The following is a 21,279-nucleotide window of genomic DNA, read 5'->3' on the forward strand; positions in this document are numbered from 1 at the left end:
AACCCTAACCCTAGTTTGAAACCCTATCCGGGAACCCTAACCCTAGTTTGAAACCCTAGTTGGAAATCCTAACCCTAGTTTGAAACCCTATCCGGGAACCCTAACCCTAGTTTGAAACCCTAGTTTGAAACCCTAACCCTAGTTTGAAAACCCTAGTTGGAAACCCTAACCCTAGTTTGAAACCCTAACCCTAGTTTGAAACCCTAACCCTAGTTTGAAACCCTAGTTTGAAACCCTAACCCTAGTATGAAACCCTAGTATGAAACCTTAGCCCTAGCTTGAAACCCTAGTTGGAAACCCTAACCCTAGTTTGAAACCCTATCCGGGAACCCTAACCCTAGTTGGAAACCCTAGTTGGAAACCCTAACCCTAGTTTGAAACCCTATCCGGGAACCCTAACCCTAGTTTGAAACCCTAGTTTGAAACCCTAACCCTAGTTTGAAAACCCTAGTTGGAAACCCTAACCCTAGTTTGAAACCCTAACCCTAGTTTGAAACCCTATCCCTAGTTTGAAACCCTATCCGGGAACCCTAACCCTAGTTTGAAGCCGTAGTTTGAAACCCTAACCCTAGTATGAAACCCTAGTTTGAAACCCTAACCCTTGTTTGAAACCCTAGTTGGATACCCTAACCCTAGTTTGAAACCCTAACCCTAGTTTGAAACCCTATCCCTAGTTTGAAACCCTATCCGGGAACCCTAACCCTAGTTTGAAGCCGTAGTTTGAAACCCTAACCCTAGTATGAAACCCTAGTTTGAAACCCTAACCCTTGTTTGAAACCCTAGTTGGATACCCTAACCCTAGTTTGAAACCCTAGTTGGAAACCCTAACCCTAGTTTGAAACCCTATCCGGGAACACTAACCCTAGTTTGAAACCCTAATTGGAAACCCTAACCCTAGTTTGAAGCCCTAGCCGGGAACCCTAACCCTAGTTTGAAACCCTAGTTTGAAACCCCAACCCTAGTTTGAAACCCTAGTTTGAAACCCTAACCCTAGTTTGAAACCCTAGTTTGAAACCCTAACCCTAGTATGAAACCCTAGTTTGAAACCTTAGCCCTAGCTTGAAACCCTAGTTGGAAACCCTAACCCTAGTTTGAAACCCTATCCGGGAACCCTAACCCTAGTTTGAAACCCTAGTTGGAAACCCTAACCCTAGTTAGAAACCCTATCCGAGAACCCTAACCCTAGTTTGAAACCCTAACCCTAGTTTGAAAACCCTAGTTGGAAACCCTAACCCTAGTTGGAAACCCTAACCCTAGTTTGAAACCCTAGTTGAAAACCCTAACCCTAGTTTGAAACCCTAGTTGGAAACCCTAACCCTAGTTTGAAACCCTATCCGGGAACACTAACCCTAGTTTGAAACCCTAATTGGAAACCCTAACCCTAGTTTGAAGCCCTAGCCGGGAACCCTAACCCTAGTTTGAAACCCTAGTTTGAAACCCTAACCCTAGTATGAAACCCTAGTTTGAAACCCTAACCCTAGTTTGAAACCCTAACCCTAGTTCGAAACCCTAGTTGAAACCCTAGTTTGATAGGGTTTCAAACTAGGGTTAGGGTTTCCAACTAGGGTTTCAAACAAGGGTTAGGGTTTCAAACTAGGGTTTCATACTAGGGTTAGGGTTTCAAACTACGGCTTCAAAATAGGGTTAGGGTTTCAAACTAGGGTTAGGGTTTCAAACTAGGGTTAGGGTTTCAAACTAGGGTTTCAAACTAGGGTTAGGGTTTCAAACTAGGGTTTCAAACTAGGGTTAGGGTTCCCGGCTAGGGCTTCAAACTAGGGTTAGGGTTTCCAATTAGGGTTTCAAACTAGGGTTAATGTTCCCGGATAGGGTTTCAAACTAGGGTTAGGGTTTCCAACTAGGGTTTCAAACTAGGGTTAGGGTTTCAAACTAGGGTTAGGGTTTCAAACTAGGGTTAGGGTTTCAAACTAGGGTTTCAAACTAGGGTTAGGGTTTCAAACTAGGGTTTCAAACTAGGGTTTGGGTTTCCAATTAGGGTTTCAAACTAGGGTTAGGGTTCCCGGATAGGGTTTCAAACTAGGGTTAGGGTTTCCAACTAGGGTTTCCAACTAGGGTTAGGGTTTCAAACTAGGGTTTCAAACTAGGTTTAGGGTTTCAAACTAGGGTTTCAAACTAGGGTTAGGGTTTCAAACTAGGGTTAGGGTTTCCAATTAGGGTTTTAAACTAGGGTTAGGGTTCCCGGCTAGGGTTTCAAACTAGGGTTAGGGTTTCCAACTAGGGTTTCAAACTAGGGTTAGGGTTCCCTGATAGGGTTTCAAACTAGGGTTAGGGTTTCAAACTAGGGTTAGGGTTTCCAACTAGGGTTTCAAACTAGGGCTTTAAACTAGGGTTGGGGTTTCAAACTAGGGTTAGGGTTTCCAACTAGGGTTTCAAACTAGGGCTTTAAACTAGGGTTAGGGTTTCAAACTAGGGTTAGGGTTTCCAACTAAGGTTTCAAACTAGGGTTAGGGTTTCAAACTAGGGTTTCAAACTAGGGTTAGGGTTTCAAACTAGGGTTAGGGTTTCAAACTAGGTTTTCATTCTAAGGTTAGGGTTTCAAACTAGGGTTTCAAACTAGGGTTAGGGTTTCAAACTAGGGTTTCAAACTAGGGTTAGGGTTTCAAACTAGGGTTTCAAACTAGGGTTAGGGTTTCAATTTAGGGTTAGGGTTTCAAACTAGGGTTTTAAACTAGGGTTAGTGTTCCCGGATAGGGTTTCAAACTAGGGTTAGGGTTTCCAACTAGGGTTTCAAACTAGGGTTAGGGTTTCAAACTAGGTTTTCATTCTAGGGTTAGGGTTTCAAACTAGGGTTTCAAACTAGGGTTAGGGTTTCAAACTAGGGTTTCAAACTAGGGTTAGGGTTTCAAACTAGGGTTTCAAACTAGGGTTAGGGTTTCAATTTAGGGTTAGGGTTTCAAACTAGGGTTTTAAACTAGGGTTAGTGTTCCCGGATAGGGTTTCAAACTAGGGTTAGGGTTTCCAACTAGGGTTTCAAACTAGGGTTAGGGTTTCAAACTAGGTTTTCATTCTAGGGTTAGGGTTTCAAACTAGGGTTTCAAACTAGGGTTAGGGTTTCAAACTAGGGTTTCAAACTAGGGTTAGGGTTTCAAACTAGGGTTTCAAACTAGGGTTAGGGTTTCAAACTAGGGTTTCAAACTAGGGTTAGGGTTTCAATTTAGGGTTAGGGTTTCAAACTAGGGTTTTAAACTAGGGTTAGTGTTCCCGGATAGGGTTTCAAACTAGGGTTAGGGTTTCCAACTAGGGTTTCAAACTAGGGTTAGGGTTTCAAACTAGGTTTTCATTCTAGGGTTAGGGTTTCAAACTAGGGTTTCAAACTAGGGTTAGGGTTTCAAACTAGGTTTTCATTCTAAGGTTAGGGTTTCAAACTAGGGTTTCAAACTAGGGTTAGGGTTTCCAACTAGGGTTTCAAACTAGGGTTAGGGTTTCAAACTAGGTTTTCATTCTAGGGTTAGGGTTTCAAACTAGGGTTTCAAACTAGGGTTAGGGTTTCAAACTAGGGTTTCAAACTAGGGTTAGGGTTTCAAACTAGGGTTTCAAACTAGGGTTAGGGTTTCAAACTAGGGTTTCAAACTAGGGTTAGGGTTTCAATTTAGGGTTAGGGTTTCAAACTAGGGTTTTAAACTAGGGTTAGTGTTCCCGGATAGGGTTTCAAACTAGGGTTAGGGTTTCCAACTAGGGTTTCAAACTAGGGTTAGGGTTTCAAACTAGGTTTTCATTCTAGGGTTAGGGTTTCAAACTAGGGTTTCAAACTAGGGTTAGGGTTTCAAACTAGGTTTTCATTCTAAGGTTAGGGTTTCAAACTAGGGTTTCAAACTAGGGTTAGGGTTTCAAACTAGGGTTTCAAACTAGGGTTAGGGTTTCAAACTAGGGTTTCAAACTAGGGTTAGGGTTTCAAACTAGGGTTTTAAACTAGGGTTAGGGTTTCAAACTAGGGTTTCAAACTAGGGTTAGGGTTTCAAACTAGGGTTTTAAACTAGGGTTAGTGTTCCCGGATAGGGTTTCAACCTAGGGTTAGGATTTCCAACTAGGGTTTCAAACTAGGGTTAGGGTTTCAAACTAGGTTTTCATTCTAGGGTTAGGGTTTCAAACTAGGGTTTCAAACTAGGGTTAGGGTTTCAAACTAGGTTTTCATTCTAAGGTTAGGGTTTCAAACTAGGGTTTCAAACTAGGGTTAGGGTTTCGAACTAGGGTTTCAAACTAGGGTTAGGGTTTCAAACTAGGGTTTCAAACTAGGGTTAGGGTTTCAAACTAGGGTTTTAAACTAGAGTTAGGGTTTCAAACTAGGGTTTCAAACTAGGGTTAGGGTTTCAAACTAGGGTTTTAAACTAGGGTTAGTGTTCCCGGATAGGGTTTCAAACTAGGGTTAGGATTTCCAACTAGGGTTTCAAACTAGGGTTAGGGTTTCAAACTAGGTTTTCATTCTAGGGTTAGGGTTTCAAACTAGGGTTTCAAACTAGGGTTAGGGTTTCCAACTAGGTTTTCATTCTAAGGTTAGGGTTTCAAACTAGGGTTTCAAACTAGGGTTAGGGTTTCGAACTAGGGTTTCAAACTAGGGATAGGGTTTCAAACTAGGGTTTCAAACTAGGGTTAGGGTTTCAAACTAGGGTTTAAAACTAGGGTTAGGGTTTTCAACTAGGGTTTCAAACTAGGGTTTCAAACTAGGGTTAGGATTCCCGGATTGGAAACCCTAACCCTAGTTTGAAACCCTAACCCTAGTTTTAAACCCTAAGTGGAAAACTTAACCCTCGTTTAAAACCCTATTTTAAAACCCTAACCCTAGTTTTTAATTTCTCAATTAATACGATTGCTCCTCTCACCAGCTATTCAGGATAAGCGCCTATGTGCGCAATACAATTAAACCAAGACGGCAGATAATCCATGCACAGGCGCATGCACATGATAAACACTGTATACACCGTATGTATTGCGATGGCTCCTCTAGCCATTTAATAATGAGAACCACTACCTTACACGACGAACAAAATGACCAGAAATAATTCATTAATGAGAAGAAAAAAGTCCACGACACACGAACGTCTTCCGAGCATGCCAGCGGAGGCATCGTGATGTCTAATTGGCTGGTCTCATCGTACTGCTAATTAACCTCCTTGATTCCCATGATGTGCCCATCAGGGAAGCTCGCAGATCATGTGGATGGAGGACCGAGATAACTGCAAGACAGTGATGCCATTGACGCTTAACGCTATCACGCCGCAATTACAGAAATGATCAATTTGACAGAAAAATAGCAAGCAGATGTGTCATATACATCATCTGGAGCAGTTCACAATTAATATTATCTAATTGCATTGTAAGAAACATGGGGGGGGGGGACATTGCCAAAGATAAGGATTATTAAAAGTGTGCAGATCGCAACAGACACGTCAAAGTTAGCTATATAAAAAAAATAAAAAATCTGCTCTGACCAACCAATCAGAGGACGGAAAAATGATGATGTCATTGTGGGCCGGCGAGATGGTTTAATGGTGCTGTGTGGCAAATTTTAAATGAGATTGTTTCAAGAAACTGTCCCATTTGTAATGTAATTGGTTTAAGTTGCATTGACCAGCATTGTTGATTCTGAAGGCCCTGGGCAGATCGGATTGACATGGCAACACAGGGGCTGGAATCTGATTGGGCAAAAAAAATAATAAAATGGAACATCCACATCGGGAAAGCAGCACACCAAAGATAAATACTAACAGATAAAGGGAATAGTTTGTTGCGAATGAATTAATACAATTTCATGGACGTAGTAGGTTTTTAAACAATGTTTTAAAGTCGACACCAATGTGATGAAAGATGATTTGACGTCGACTCGTCGCTGATGATTTCATTTGCAGTCTTTTAGTACAGCACTCTAAAAATAACAATAATCTACACACATTCGGAGACAATGGAAAGAAAACAAGGGCATCGGCGTGAACTGCCGCATGACAGTATTTCCAGCCAGGGAGGAAAAAAAAAAAATGTTCCCACTGGCTTGCCGCTGGGACAGCCAGCTAACGTTTGCACAACTTGGCCAAATGGGGAAGGCAGTCCCAGTTCTGAGCCCGCCACAGCAGCGGGTTCTGCGCCTTGGCAATTTGCACTGCTTGCAAACAATCATGGACCTCCATCTTGTGCAGTGGAAGCATTCCCCGCTCTCCTTCTAATTTGATAGCGCGGGCCGAAAATTTCATCAAGTGCTTGCTCATGTGGGTTTCAGTTGTTGTTGTTTTTTTTTTTTTTTTTCTAAATTCAACAGTGGAACCATGGTTATCATGATTATTCACACACACATACATACATATACACATATATATATACATATATATATATATATATATATATAAACATATACATATGTATCGGTAAATTGTTTCTTTAAACATTAAAAGTTGAAGTGATAAAGCTACAGATTTGTTGTATTGTTGTAACCTGGTTTATGATTTACTGACCGATGTGTCCGCCCAAAATTGTTTCTTGTGTAGAATTTTGTGAAGTCGTCGTAGTGCACACTTAAAAGACTGCAAATAAAAGTGTTTAGCAATTGAAGTAGATAAAGTACGTTTTGTATTATTTCCTGTTTTGTCTTTATTAGAGCTGAACCTATAAGACCGTAACATTTAAGTACAACAAATCTGATATTGTTGATTGCAATAAAGACTCATTTATTGCTTTGTTTGTTCAAAAAAAAAAAAAAAAAAAGACATGTGAAAAAGGACCTTTAAAAAATAATTGCATATTAACCCGTATTGGCAACATTGAGAAAAACAACACCCAATTAGATTCTTTCCCCAAATTGTTCAACCCGACCTCCCACAAATGCATTTGAGGGTGAAAGGCAAAACGAAGCGCCTCGGGTCCTCAAGTGGGCGGCAAGCAATGACACGGAGGGATGGTTCCGGCCGTGATTTTAGGGCGGCCGCACGTCTGGAATTAAAAATGTTTGTTGTGCTCTAATGACGGCCAGAACGGATTTGGAGGGAAAGGAGTGGAGGATGATGGAGAGATAGGCTGACACAAGTGGGAAAGTGGGAGCTGGAAGATGTATGGGTCTGACAGGAGAGTGAGTCATTGAAGGGGCACCGGCTGTGATAATGGGGAAAGAGGAAGAAAGGCGGCGAGAGATGAAGGACTCGCTTACGACGCTAATGCCGAACGCGGGCCAGAGGAGTTGACGGGGGGAAACGGAGGGGAAAGCCGATCGGGCTCGGAGAGAGATGGCATCTAACGAGCGGGAGGCGGCGCGGGGGCGGGGGGACATGATGAGGCGGAGGAAAAAACGTACGGAATAGCAACATGCTGGCGTTGGAGGCTCCCAGACGGTTGGTGGCGAAGCAGGTGTAGTTGCCGAAGTGCTTCTCCGTCACGTTGGTGAAGAGCAGAAGCGAACGAGTCTTCTCGTTTTTGATCCGAAGGGTGTTGTCGCTCTCCACCGGCCTGGCACAAATGACAAGGGGGAAAAAATCTAAATGGACTTTTTTGTTCCCTTAACACTTACAACAATGAAGATATGAATCACAGGCACGACATGTTTTTTTTTTTTACGATACTTTGTTCTTTGGTACTTATTTACGGTAGAGTGAAAAATGGACAAAAATTGGCCGATTGTATTTGGGATGAGGGTGGAGTGTTTGAATGTCTTTATCTTTGTCTTAAGGCCGTAGCTCACTGAGTGGCAAAGGTTTGCTTTTTGTTTTTTCGCCTGGGTTCGTTTAAGGTCACAAATAAGTTCGCGAGACGACAAGGAAAAATGTTTACGACCATTAAAACTGTTTGCGACCGCTTTTATGTTTAACAATCAGCAAAAAAAATATATATATTTTTGCCGATTTTAAAATCGCTAATATCGGATTAATATCGGCCAGATTATTTGGTCGGGCCCTATTTAAAGTATTTAGAAATATATTTGCAATAGCCGATTACATTATTTACTTTACCTGGATTTTGCTTCCGAACCACAGCGCACAACCCAAAAATTTGGGTTTCTTTACTACAAATCCCCAAAATTGCCTTGTTTTGGGGGTTTATTCATTGGACCCAATTTTTGGGGTTCAATGAATTATTCATTGGACCCAATTTTTGGGGTTCAATGAATAACCCAGCAAGTTGACTTGGTTCCTTTTCACCCATATTGGGTTACCAGTTTTTAGAGTGTCATTATTACGTTACAAGAACACCATAATCTTGAAATGTTTAACTTTATTTGAAAAAAACAAATGAACTTCTTTAAATGTAAAATAAATACTCATTATTATATATTACAAGTCAAATAGAGCCGCATCTTAAAAGGATGAAAGTGCCACATGCTCGTTTGCAGACCCCTGAGCTATACAAAAATACACTCCTCTTTCTCTCCTTTTTAATTTTATATAGATGAATTCAATGAACATTTTTTTGAGAATGGTCACAAAAAAGTTACTTTAAACAATAAACAGTAAATAAAAGTTTTACACAGGCCAGAGTTTGACCCCGAAACTGATTATTTCCATTTGCCTTACTTCCAATGGAGAAAAAAAAAAAAAAAAAAAAAGTCATTTTGACTAAACTCGAAGAGTTCATAGACATTCCCAGAATTACTGGGCAGAAAAGTGACCCAGTGACCTTGGCCCATTTGTGCACAAAATGTCCTTCTCACCTCATTGTTTCACGCTGTTGGCCATTAGGCACAACTTTTGTCATCATTAGTGTGTGAATGGTTGCATTACGCTCCAAAGAGCCTTTGAGAGGCGACTCGCACCTTTTACCTTTTTGACTTTGTGCTCATGGTGGAGGACAATTCAAGGAATTTCGGCCAAAACATGAATGGCTTCGACAAAAATCGGCTTGGGTGGGGGTTCCAACCGAAACTGGAGTACATTTATTCATTTCCTCATTTTGATGAATTACACAATTCCTCAAGGGAAGAGGCGATGAAAAAAAATAAATATTTGGATGTTTTCTCTTTGTTGTCATTTGAAAAGGGTGAATTAAATAATTTCAGCATTTTTAAAAATGTATTTATATGGGGAAATGTAATGACTAATTGATTCATATTTTTGTTTTATTTCACTTGAATAATTCAACTTTTATTTTGCAGGAACAATTCAGTAGACCAGTGTTTTCCTTTCTTGGGGAAATTTAATAATCGTTGTTTAGCTTTATCTTTTAGCTATTATTTTTTGTCATTAAGAAATACATTATATCTTTTTTTAACTTTCCATCCATCCATTTTCTAAGATGCTCATCTTTGATTGTACAGGTATTTATTGAATTTTTTTGGACCTTGTTTGTTTTATCCTTTAAAAATGTATGTGATTTTGTATTTATTTAATCTTATTTCAAGTTTACAAGAGAATATTCAGTAAATTACAAAGGGAATAGTCAAAAGTTTTGCTCTTTTCATTTATATTGTAAAATTCAATATAACAGATTTTGGGGCTTTTCCTTTCTCATCTATTAAAAATAAATTAGTTAAGTGGAAATTCAATAATATAGTGTTTTTATTATTAACTCACAAGTGGACTTGTTATATATAATTAATCAAGTTGAAATTACTTTTTTTTTTTTTTACTCTTTTCCTTTTACAGATTATCATGATACAACACCGGTGAGGATAAGCGCTACAGAGAAAGGACGGATGGAAATTGGTTAGCATTAGCTTTAGCGATGACCCATTCTCACCTGTGGTCGTCCCGGTACCACTCGAAGGAAGCGGGGGGCACGGCCATGGCTTCGCAGCGCAGGATGGCCGTCTTCCCCAAGTGGGCAGGCAGGTTCTTCATGTCAGTGATGGTGGGCGGGTCTTGCGGGCAAAAAACAAACAAACAAACACACAAAAACAAACAAAAAAATAAAGAGGGATCTTAGAGTCCCGTGATTGGACGACAACCGCCCAATGAACGGAAGGGGGCGCACTCACAGTTGACGGTGACTTTGACCTTTTGCTGATCGGGCGGGGCCACGCCGTTGTGGGTGATGCACTCGTAGTCCTCGGCCTGCTGGCGCGTGATCTCCGTGATGTCCAGAAACTCGCCCTCGCTCACCAGACCATCTAGTGGCCACATGTGGAACACAGAGACAAAAGATTTTGGCACTACTGGCATGCATCTGATTTCTAAAAAAAATAAATAAATACTGCCCATTTAAATGTTTTCTAAAATGGATTTATTGCAGAATTTAACAAAACAAACAGAGTAATGCATTTTATATTTTGAACAACCACACTTTTGCGTTGTTAAGTTCGCTTTAGCTTAATGCTAACACAAAACGCCATTAAAATTCTAATCTTTAGCATCACCAGTGTGGTTTTAGACAAAAGAAATGGATCTACGCGTGTAGACAGATTAATACTCACAGGCATATATTCTTTATCCTCAACAAAAAAAGACCTAATATTTCAGCATCCTACTGAAAGAGAGAATTGTATGAAACAATTTATTGAATTACTTGAAAAAATACTCGAAATAAAAACTGAAATATAGAGATGTTCAATACCATCTCTTTCCAGACTGATACCAGAACGCATAGTCACTCTCAGAGTACCGATAGCGCTAGTACTTTCAATATATACAATTTCAAATAATTGATTTTATTCATTAGTCTTTTACTTTTTTAATTCATGAGGACACATTTAGTAAATGCTTTGGGTATTTTTTCCTGTTTAAAACAATTCAATCAACAATTTGTTTCCCCCCGTTTTCACTATTAAAAATAGATGAATGGAAATTATTATTATTATTTTCAATATATAAGGGGGAACGCAAACTTTTTTTTTTTGGTCTTCCCATTACTGAATTACAAACTCCCAGGAGCCTCCGCAACCGAACGGCGTCAGTCTCGCGCAAGGGCGGCGCAGAAGGAGGCGTGGCCTAGAGTGATTGTTTGGGTCGAGAGTTTCCGTTGGCCGACGTGCTCGATCGCGTCCGCAAAACTCTCCCTCGAGGAGGGCGGCCTCCGGAACGAGACGTTGCGCATCGTCTCTGACAAGGAAATCCCGCTTCGGAATTGTCGCCGTCAATCAGCAAAACACACAGGCGGCCTCCTCGCGACACGCGCGCACGCACACACAAATCCACGCTAAACGCCGCTATTATTCACGTCAGAGATTATCACGCCGCTTCTAATTGAAGATTAGAGGCGCAGGATTATTAGCGCGGGTGCCGAGCCGGCGACGGGGGAGACGCGGGAAGGGAAGGCCAGGCTTTTGGTGCGGCCTGATAGGCTCGGTGCGGTGCTGCTCACTGGTCGCATTAGTCACGTCGACGTGGCGCCGGCGTGTGACATCACTGGCAACAGAAGCGGGGGGGGGGGAAAGAAGGATTTGGAGCACACGTGCAGAGAAACTGCAGTCGGGGGAAGGGGGATGTGGAGGATACATAATGGGCTATACATGAGGAAGAAAGACATGCAGATACGTTATTATATGATATGGGGGAAAAGATGACGCTGGGCCTGAGTATCCCACTTCTGACAACATAATTCACTCAATGGTCTTCGATGGAGTGTACACAACTGGTGAGGTGCACCCTCAATCCAGATCCCCAAAATATATTGTCTTAAGCACGACTCCTTCAGAACGGGCACAACACAGAGGGCTTTGTCGTTTCAAAATCCCACTTCTGACACTATTTGTCACGGAACTCTTAGGGGGTGTACTTGAAACCCAGATTTCAACCCAAAGTCTATTTTAGGTTGAACAACAATTCTAAAGGTCGTTCGGAATGGAAACGTCATAGATAGCCTTGTAGATAAGCATCCCACTTCTGATACCATTTGTCACTGAATTCTGATGAGGTGTAACCTCAGTCCATATTCGAACCAGAGATAAAAAAGGAATGAACAACTATCTAAAGGAAACATTATTGATGTTCTTGTAACTAAGCGTCCTGCTTCTGACACCACGTGTCACGAAATTCTAATGAGATGTAACCTCAATCCATATTTGAACCAGAGATGTAAAAAAAAAAAAAAGGGATCGAGCACAACTATCTTGCATATCCTTTTATCCTTCCGCTTCTGACACTGTTTGTGACAGTCTGATAAGATATATTCTTAACCTAGATTTGAACCAGAGTCTTTACTCATTTGGATACAACCGTCGTCTGGATCCTTCAGAACAAGCACAACAATCCGAGCCTCATGGCTAAGCATCCCACTTCTGACATCTATAGGAACTATAAACAGGAGTACCCTCAACTCAGAATTGAACCTGCGTCTATAGAATTAAACAACCGCCCTACAAGTTCTTCAAACTGAGTACAGCACAGATGACGTCGTGGCTAAGCGTCCCACTTCTGACACTTGTCATCACTGAATCCTGATATGGTGTAACCCCAATCCATATTTGAACCCGGGTTCAAACAGGATTGAACATAACCGTCCTACAGGTCCTTTGAAATGTACACATCATAGACGGCCTTCTAGCTAAACATCCCACTTCTAACACCATTTGTCACTTAACTCAAAGGAGGCCAACTCCAAACCCAAATGTATTGATGCCGTTTGTCACCGAATTCTAATCTTCTAATGAAATGGGAAAAAAAACAGAGTCTATACTGGGTTGAACCCAACAATCCCAAAATAAGCAAATCCTTCAGATTGAGCACAACACATCTGACCTTGTGGCTATGTCCCACTTCTGAAAGCACGTGTCATGGAAGGAGGCACATTTGAAACTCAGACTTGAACCTGAAGGTTGAACAACAATCCTACGTTTCCTTCAGAGCATCCGCAAAACGGATTCCCCCGTGGATAAACATGCCACTTTTGACAGCCTGTGTCACGAGGGAGAGTACATACCCTTAACCCCGATTTGAACCTGCACCTACTGGAAAAAAAAAAAAATCTTGCAGAAAGACTCCCAAGAATACAGCCAGAGAAAGGAGGGGAAGCCGCTGGAGCTGCAAAGGGGGGGTGGGGGCGACAAGTAACGATGATGATATCTGACTGCAGCCAGCAGGCAGGCACTGCGACAATGCTATTTAAAAATACAACTCCATCAAGCACTTAGGAGCTTTGGAAGGAGCTTGACTCCTGACCACCTGGAGAGGAGGCGGCGGCGGCGGCGGCGGCGGCGGCGGCGGCGCGCGATGAAAGTCAGAGGAGGTTTTCCGGGGTTCGGCACTACAGAGTGTTTTCCAGCACTTTGAGCCAGCCAAGATCACTTGAGCTCTCGGCACCTCTCGTCTTTTACATTCCAGGAACAAAGCAGAGAGGGCGGAAAAGCACTGCTCTCGATTGTCATCGGAAGTGATGTCGATTTCAGTCTGAAGGCGAAAACTGCAATTATGCTTCAGGGTCTAAGGGACTCATAAAAGCCACCCAAAACCGAACCCTGACCCTGACTTTTACCTGAATCATAATCCCTAACACTATCCCTTTCCCCCCTCACCTTTATCTTCACCCAAATCCCTTGATTTAAACCCTAACAGCTCAACTTAAAGCCTAACACTTAAATTTACCTTAAAGGCAGAACCTTAACCTTACTCCTAACCCTTCATTCCAACATTCCGCCCGGCATCACATTCGCTAAATCCTCAGGAGGGAAAACAAGGATCTGACTTTGGACCTTTAGGGATTTTTCTACGAATTCGGAAACAGGAGGCAGATGGGGGCATCCCCAGCCGGCCCGACGCCACAAGGGGGTAAGCGTCGTCGCAGTTAGCCAACGTCGGATTGGTCTAGCTAGGCCTTTAGGGTTAGCTAACAATCAACAGTAACCTTTACCCTGACTCTACCCCGAACACTTACCCGAAAAGTAACCCTTAACCTAGGAGGGGGCAATTCATTTCCCAAACGTGGCCATGTGACAAACATTTTAACATCAATTGTGCTCCATTTGTTTCGGATCGTGCTAAACCATTCTGCACCATTTACAACCGTCTAGCGTGCAATTTTTTTTGGTGTAGCATCGCAGCTTGTTGTGTTTTTGTGCCCCTGTCAATCGGCAGCCCACCACAACATCTGAGTGAACTTTGTCCTCTATTTGACATTTCACTCTTTAGTCTTTTTACATCATGCTGAACATTTTAGCAGTGCTATTTTTTGAGCGGAGTATCAGCACCATCATGGTGGCGGCCGGCGGCCGGAGTTACCGGTAAGTCAGTAAGTTGTTTGTTCACATCAAAATGAGTAACATCATACGAGCTACTTCCAAACATTAAAGATTACAATTTCATCCAAGCAACAGCTTTTTTTTTTTTTTTTTTTTTTTTTTTTAAATCTGCAAGACAAACAGCTTCACTTTGAAAATGCTCTTCAATGACAAACTGTAGCTTAAACGCTTCAAGTCGTCTTTTTTTGCAGAGGACGTCGATGGACTCGCCTGCTCGTCTTAACTCACGAGGACGCTTGGCTACTTTCTGCTCCAGCGCGCACATTTTTCAAAAACTGCTTTTTTTTTTTTTTTGTCTCTGTCCCTTTTTTTTTTTGTCGAAGGGGGAAGCGAATCTTGCACTCGCAAAACGCTCATCGGCTATCAGCGACATGCATTCGTCCTTGCGCCAGTTTTAACTGATTGCGTGTCATGCGATAAGCCAAAGAAAAAGAGACCTCCGCTACGCGGGTCAGGGATGCCGTAGATGGTATCTTTGTGTCTGATGACCACCACCAATGTCAGGGCTGCATGGCTACACTAACGGTTAGCCGTAGCCTGGCAGTTTGCCAAATCATTTACAAGATGTATTTTTTTTCTTGAACAAAAGGCAGATTGTTGGGAGGATATAGTCCCACGTCTTAGCGGATAAAAGCCTCTTTCCCAGAAAGAGTAGTAGTAGTAATAGCAATGAAGTTATATTTTTGATATTCACTTTTTAAAATATGACTTTTATGCCATAATATTAGAAAAAAAAATTCAACTCACCGTAACTTACGGGCTACCACCTGCTACGTTTTTTTTTTCCACATTTTAAATCCCGCGGTTTTAAATGTGACGTGGTTCATTGGTGGATTTTTACTCACTAGCCGCAATTCGCAAATACATTTACCGATGTGAAATTGCCGAACGCGTCACAGTGGCCCAATGAAATTGTCCGAGACCGGAGCTCACGTTTACATGTAGTCTTGTATTCCGATTACAATGAAACTGTCGTCATTTATTCCGATCCGCCGTTTAGGTGCGCCACTACATCAATCAGAACAGCCGTTTTACAGCCGCGTGGCACGCGGAGATCGCTGTAAAGATCGCATGATTTATCCTACAAAATATTAGGGGAGCGCCAATTGTTTGGTCACTATTTGTGGCGGGGCTTGGAACACCATTCTCATACTGTTACAACTTTTTTTTTTTACGTAAAAATATCCTAACTAACTTTTCTTTCTAAAAAAAAAAAAAACAAGCCAAAAAACAACAGGAAATAGGCAGCGTTTTCCTTCTATGGTATTTAGAAGTACACATAGTTGTTCAGTTGGCGTTCGGATTATGGCGTACCTGGACCCCCCCCCCCCCCCTCCAAAATTTGTGAACCCGTGATGTCCACTACAGAAATGAATCCATACACAGCCTGCCTGCTGTTTTTCCAATGAAGCCACTGAATAATAGGAAGTGATGGCTGCTAGTTCCTTGCCTGTCTCCCCGGGCTTGTCCACCCTTCTTTCCCCTTCACTAGCCCCTCTAGTCATAGGCAATTGATGCTTGGTTGCAGACACTCTATTGGAATAGCAATGCGGTCGCTATCTCCAGAGAGCTGGCGGGTTGCGCGGGGGGTGGGGAATGGTTCCAGGGTTGGGGGTGTGAGAAGGCGTGGGAGACGGCGAGGGGGCGGCGAGAGGGGAGGAAGATTATTGCTGACAGAGGAGAAACGCTGTCGGCCTGCAAGCGAGGACAAATGTTCGCCGCTTGTAATGTATGTGAGCGCGTGGATGTGTGTGTGTGTGTGTGTGTGTGTGTGTGTGTGTGTGTGGGTGCGTGGGGGTGTGCGCGCATGTGTGCGCAGCACTGCGTGAAAGGCACGGGCATGTGTGCAAGACCGCATAGATGCTCCAGGTGTTTGATACATCCATGCTAGCTAATGAAAAGCATGGATTTTGTATGTACAAATGTATTTTTTTTTTTTTTTTTTTTTTTTAAGGCTGCCTTTGTTATTCGTAAAAACAAAAGCAAACATAAATAAATAAATAAATAAATAAAATAGCAAAAAAAAAAAAAAAAAAAAAAAAATCAGATTTTTTTTTTCATCACACTTTGCTTTCAAGCCAGAGGTACAAAATATATTGAAATATAGTTAAATATTATTGTAAAACAGTAGGGCTGCTCGATCATGAAAAAAAAATATCACCATTATTTTGGTAATAATTGAAATCATGATTATTCAAACGATCATTTTTTTTTTTGGTCCAAAACAAGAAAATGTTTAAAAAATATATAAAGACAAATACAATTCCTTGAAACACTATAATTATTGTAAGTTCCAAACAAAATTGATAAAATTAGTTATTATAAAATAAAAAAGGTGCAAAGGTTTGAATTCAAGTATGATTTCCTTGTGTGTAAACAAACATAGTGCGTTGGATGTAAATGCATATTAATGATCGTTTTTTATGATGATGCCAATTTTGTCTTCGTGGAGTGTAATAATCGTAATTGTAATTCAATTTCAATTAATTGCACAGCCCTATAAAACACAATACATAGTCTATAGTCTGTATCGGTAAGACTTGGCGGTGAGCGTGTGGCTCCCACTTGTTACCCAAAAGGTCATGTGACAGGACACGGCATTTTGATTGGCCGGTACATCTGCAACGTTACAACGCCGTTCACCCGAAATTCTAATTTTGGTTCTTAGCAAAACTACTTGCGGATGTTTAGTCACTCCAAAAAAGTAGTCGCAGGCACCGCACGCGCTGCAATAATTCAGTCGCCTTTGCGCGCTATGTGGGGGCCTTTAACGCAACTTTATTCATAGAGCACTGTCGGTTGTATTACGTACACATATCATGGGGTGCTATTTTTCCTCATTATAATATACCGTAGATAACTGTTTTTTGGGGGGGGCGAAAGCTGAAACGGATTAATTTAATCCCCATTCATTTTAATGTCAAATGATAATTTAAGATGCGTGTTTTGATTTGCGAGTGTGGGCAAGGATCAAATTAAACTTGTATCTCAAGGCGCCGCTGTAAAAAAAAAAAAATGCGTGAAGTGAAGTGAAATGCACTGGCACAAAAAAAAAATGCTTGGAAACAAGCACGCAAAGCACGCGCACGTTTTTTTTTTTCGCTTTTCTTTGACGGATTTGATCTTGGTTCGAATTGAATTTTTGCAGCGTTCCAAAGGAACTTCAGCGCTGGCATTTGCAGTGGGCATCATGGGCAGGGAATCTGTGTGCAAGCAGCAGAGGGCAGTAGGTTGCGCCTCCTTTGCCCTAAGAGTCTAATTACATGGAGTTCAGTGGATGTACACACTGACCTATTTACTGCTTCTCGTCCCAGTGATCTACAGTGCGCTGCCGCTCTCGCTGCATCTCATCCGCCGCTGCTGCTGCGGAATTAAAAGGGAGGCTTTGCACAGAACGGTTCACCCCCCACCCCGCCCCCCGCGCCCCCCTCTCGGCTCGGAGGCAAACAGCTAATTATCTCACTTGATAAAATGTTGGACAAGTTAAAGAAAAAAAATAATCCTCGCCAGATCGGAAGAGCTTCTCGCGGACTCGCACGCACGTAACAACGGAGCAGAGGACTAAATGCGTTTGATTTCCACGTGCGGATTGACGACGAAGGCACAACGGCGAACCGGACGCGCGCAGAAGAGGACGATGGTGAGAAAGGGGAAAGACGGCGAGAACGACACTCAGATGCGCATTTCGTGGCTTTGCTACGAAACGCAGAGGAAAGGGAAATGTTACCCAATATTGGTATATTCTTTATCAAAAGTGTGTCAGGAAATAGCCGATTTGTGTGGTGGCGTGTGGAGAACCATAAGTGCTGGGAAGCAGATCACGTCTGAAGCCTCGCTGGCCGTCGTAGCGCATGACTGCTTCGCGGAACGCTCGAGAATCTTCCGTGAGGGTTAACGACAATAAAACGCCCTCAGGCGGTGGCTCCACTGAAAATGCGCGTGAGTTTTTTTTTCCAAGTTGTGGCCAGTTCACCATTGAGGCCGCAGGTATCAAAGTCGAGGCTCGGGTTGCCGGATCCGGCCCGCGTGCTCGTTTGATGCGGCCCGCCAAGGCAAATCATGCGCGTCAACTTCACGATTCTTGCAAATTGTTTTCACTTTTAAAAACAACGAGATAGGAGAGACTGCAATGTGTTCTTTGTTACCAATCCTCCCCTTCAAAATAATTGAACAAACAATTACCTCCAGCTTCTAATTTCAAAACAACAACACAGTGCACTGTCGACGTGTGGGTTCGATCCTCAGGCAGCACTGCTTCGGATGTGGCACTTTGGACGCGTTAGGTTGCCTTAACCAAAGCTCTCATTTTCAATGTTAATTTTATTCAACGGTGAGGTGTTTTTTTTTTTTTTTGTGTTCCCAGAAAATTGGGTACGATAACAACACGTCACTGGGAAGGAAAACCATTTTTTTTTTGCAATGAATGCACTTTATTTTGGAGTCAGCCAGTCCTCCCTCAAACGTCTCCAGTTGGTCCAAAATGCCGCTGCCCGCCTACTAACTGGAGCTCGGAAGATGGAGCACGTAACACCAATTCTGGCCTCCCTCCACTGGCTCCCAGTGCATGTTAGGGTTCGATTTAAGATTCTCCTATTTGTCTATAAATCATGAAATGTCCTGGCCCCGGCGTACCTCTCCGAGCTCCTCCACTCCTACGCATCTTCCCGCAGCCTCAGGTCTGCCGACCAGGCGCTGCTGGAGGTGCCGAGGACCAAGCGGAGCCTCAGAGGTTGAATCGGGCCTTTTCGGCCGCTGGTCCTTCGCTTTGGTTGTTAGGCAAGCCCCCCCACTGTCCATTTTTAAAACTCGGTTGAAGACACATTTCTATTCTCTGGCTTTTGATCAGACCTGAAATGTTCGTCTCTTTTCCGATGACAATTGTAATGTAGTGTTTTATGTTAATTTATTGATTAACACTTGTGTATTATGGCCTTTTTATTGTTTATTATTTATTGTTTAGTAAAGTGCTTTGTTACAGCTCCAGCTGTTATGAAATGCACTGTATAAATACATTTGTACTGTATTGTATAATATCCAGATATGCAATGATAGATCATGAGGGTAGGGATAATTTGACTCTTTACTGTTACTAAATAACAAAATGTTACATCTCTGAAACTTTTATATGCTTTATAGAACATTACATTAGATTACACATCATGAAAAATGTTGCTAAAGGCACATGATCCACAAGGTCAATTTCAAGGTCAAAAGGTCAAGTTAGTAAAACATGCACCGATCTTCTAAACGATTTTGGATTGTTGAATTCCGTTTCCAACAATATCCGTTTTGTGAAGATTGACCGAGTAGTTCCTGAGATATGAGGGTTACAAGGAAGGCAGCCACGCCCCTTTTTGTCAAAAATGTCAAAATTTGTTGGGCCGTGGCTCCCAGACCCTTGCTGCGATTGACCTAAAATTTGAGATTTAGTGTTGTGCCGTTACTATCAACAAGTTTCATTAAAATCATGCACATCTGGCCTAAAAAAAAAAGATTTGTTTCCACTATTTTTAACATGGTGTCATTTTTCCATTTTTTTTTTTTTTCTCTTTTAACGTACGAAACCCGATGACAAAATTCAGACACGTGGCTATTTGACATTTTTCCATGACCAAAATTTAAAAAGAAGTCGTCAGAGGCATCGCGGTGGTAAAATAGACTTCACATGACTCTGCAGTAAAGGACTGTGCTATATTATATTGCAGTAAAAAGATGAAGGAGAAGCATTATGACAGCTGAAAGAGGTTGCGCAATGCTAACTCGACGGCGAAACATTAACGGTGACAGACGAAAGAGGCATTACATTCAGTCCAGATCAAATCTAATCAGAGGCCACTGATCAGGACAACGCACGCTGACCACCCTGAAACGTGGAGGTGGGCACTCAGTTGGGGGGGGGGGGCTATAAATAGCTTCCCGTGAAGTTCCAAAAGTGGCAGTTAGCGTCATTTGCCAGCACCACGCCGCTTGACGTGGGACTCCCGATGAAGACAGATGCCGATGATTACGGGTGGCGCGACGGGGATAATCACGGCTAATGAGCGGTTATTTGGGACAAAACACCAGGACGCAGGCAAAATACAACAGAGTGGATTTTAAAGATGGAAGAGGCCAGACTAAGCAGCTGGCGTTAAGGATGATGACACAGGATGAAGAGCGGAATGCTGATTTGAGGCTTGATGCCGGAATTGCGGTTGAAAAAGAAAAGGGAGGGAGTAAAAAATAAATAAAAATAAATTTAAAAAAGTACCCACATTTCTGGTCCTTCCAGGTGACAGTGGGCTCAGGCCGACCCACGGCCAGACAGAAGAGATTGACGTTGTCGCCCTCATTCACAGACACGTCCGTGGAGATGTTGACGATTCTGGCCGGTACTGAGAAAATACAAATATGTATTTTAGGCAACAATACGTAACCACATTCAATGTTGGCAGTGATCCAAGCTCATGGTGCTGAGTTATGAGGGTTTTGCATTTCACGGCATTTAAAAAAAAAAAAATCTCCCACAACTCAATGATCACGTCCACAACTCAAAGTCACAACTTTTGCAATTTTGCGTCATCCATCTGTTTAGTATCACTTGTGTCCAATTTGGTGGTGATTGCGTGAATTCCTGCGGTGGACTTTGTTCAGGTATGAACTAGGATGAGAATCAAAAAACATTTCCTGACTGATCGTTCAAAAATGTGTTTTTTAAAAATGTATTACGTCATCACGTTATCTTTAGTGCCTCACTCTCATATATAATGTCTATTCTCTGGCTTTCGATCAGACCAGAAATTTTCGGCTCTTCTCCAGGTGTCAATTGTGTTTTATGTTAATTTATTGGCTTTATTCATTTATATATATTATTCATATATATATATTTATTAATACTTGTGTATTACGGCCTTTTATTGACTTTATTTATTGTCTACTGGTTGTAAAGTGTAAAGCTCTAGCTGTGATGAAATGCGCGATATCAATCAAATTGTATTGTATTGTATTATTTGATTCGCTCACTCAATGAAAATCAATTTGAGAATTGATAAGGAATCGGATCGACATGCACCATCGATAAAATATATGAAATTACGGGATTCTTATCAATGCCCAAGCATTAGCTTGAGCTTTTTCCATATATCGGCCCAACTTGCTTGATGTGCTTTGCTTCCACATATGTACAATAAAGGCTCACACAC

The 21,279-nt window shown here is 42.0% G+C and overlaps 1 protein-coding gene across 3 annotated transcripts in view; it reads right to left on the reverse strand.

Annotated features, from left to right (window-relative positions):
- iglon5 (IgLON family member 5) overlaps positions 1–21,279 on the reverse strand; it is a 162,313-nt gene that overhangs the window by 4,409 nt on the left and 136,625 nt on the right. For all 3 annotated transcript variants that reach the window (XM_086038602.1, XM_086038601.1, XM_086038600.1), the window contains 4 exons: positions 20,353–20,472; positions 9,905–10,036; positions 9,667–9,787; positions 7,292–7,443 (listed from right to left, as the gene is read on the reverse strand). In XM_086038602.1, the coding sequence (XP_085894728.1) occupies positions 7,292–7,443; positions 9,667–9,787; positions 9,905–10,036; positions 20,353–20,472 (525 nt within the window). The remainder of the gene's footprint in view (positions 1–7,291; positions 7,444–9,666; positions 9,788–9,904; positions 10,037–20,352; positions 20,473–21,279) is intronic.

The sequence above is a fragment of the Filicampus tigris genome, chromosome 8, assembly GCF_054856515.1.
Source record: "Filicampus tigris isolate MCC_2025a chromosome 8, RoL_Ftig_1.0, whole genome shotgun sequence".
In the NCBI taxonomy this organism is placed as follows: Eukaryota; Metazoa; Chordata; class Actinopteri; order Syngnathiformes; family Syngnathidae; genus Filicampus; species Filicampus tigris.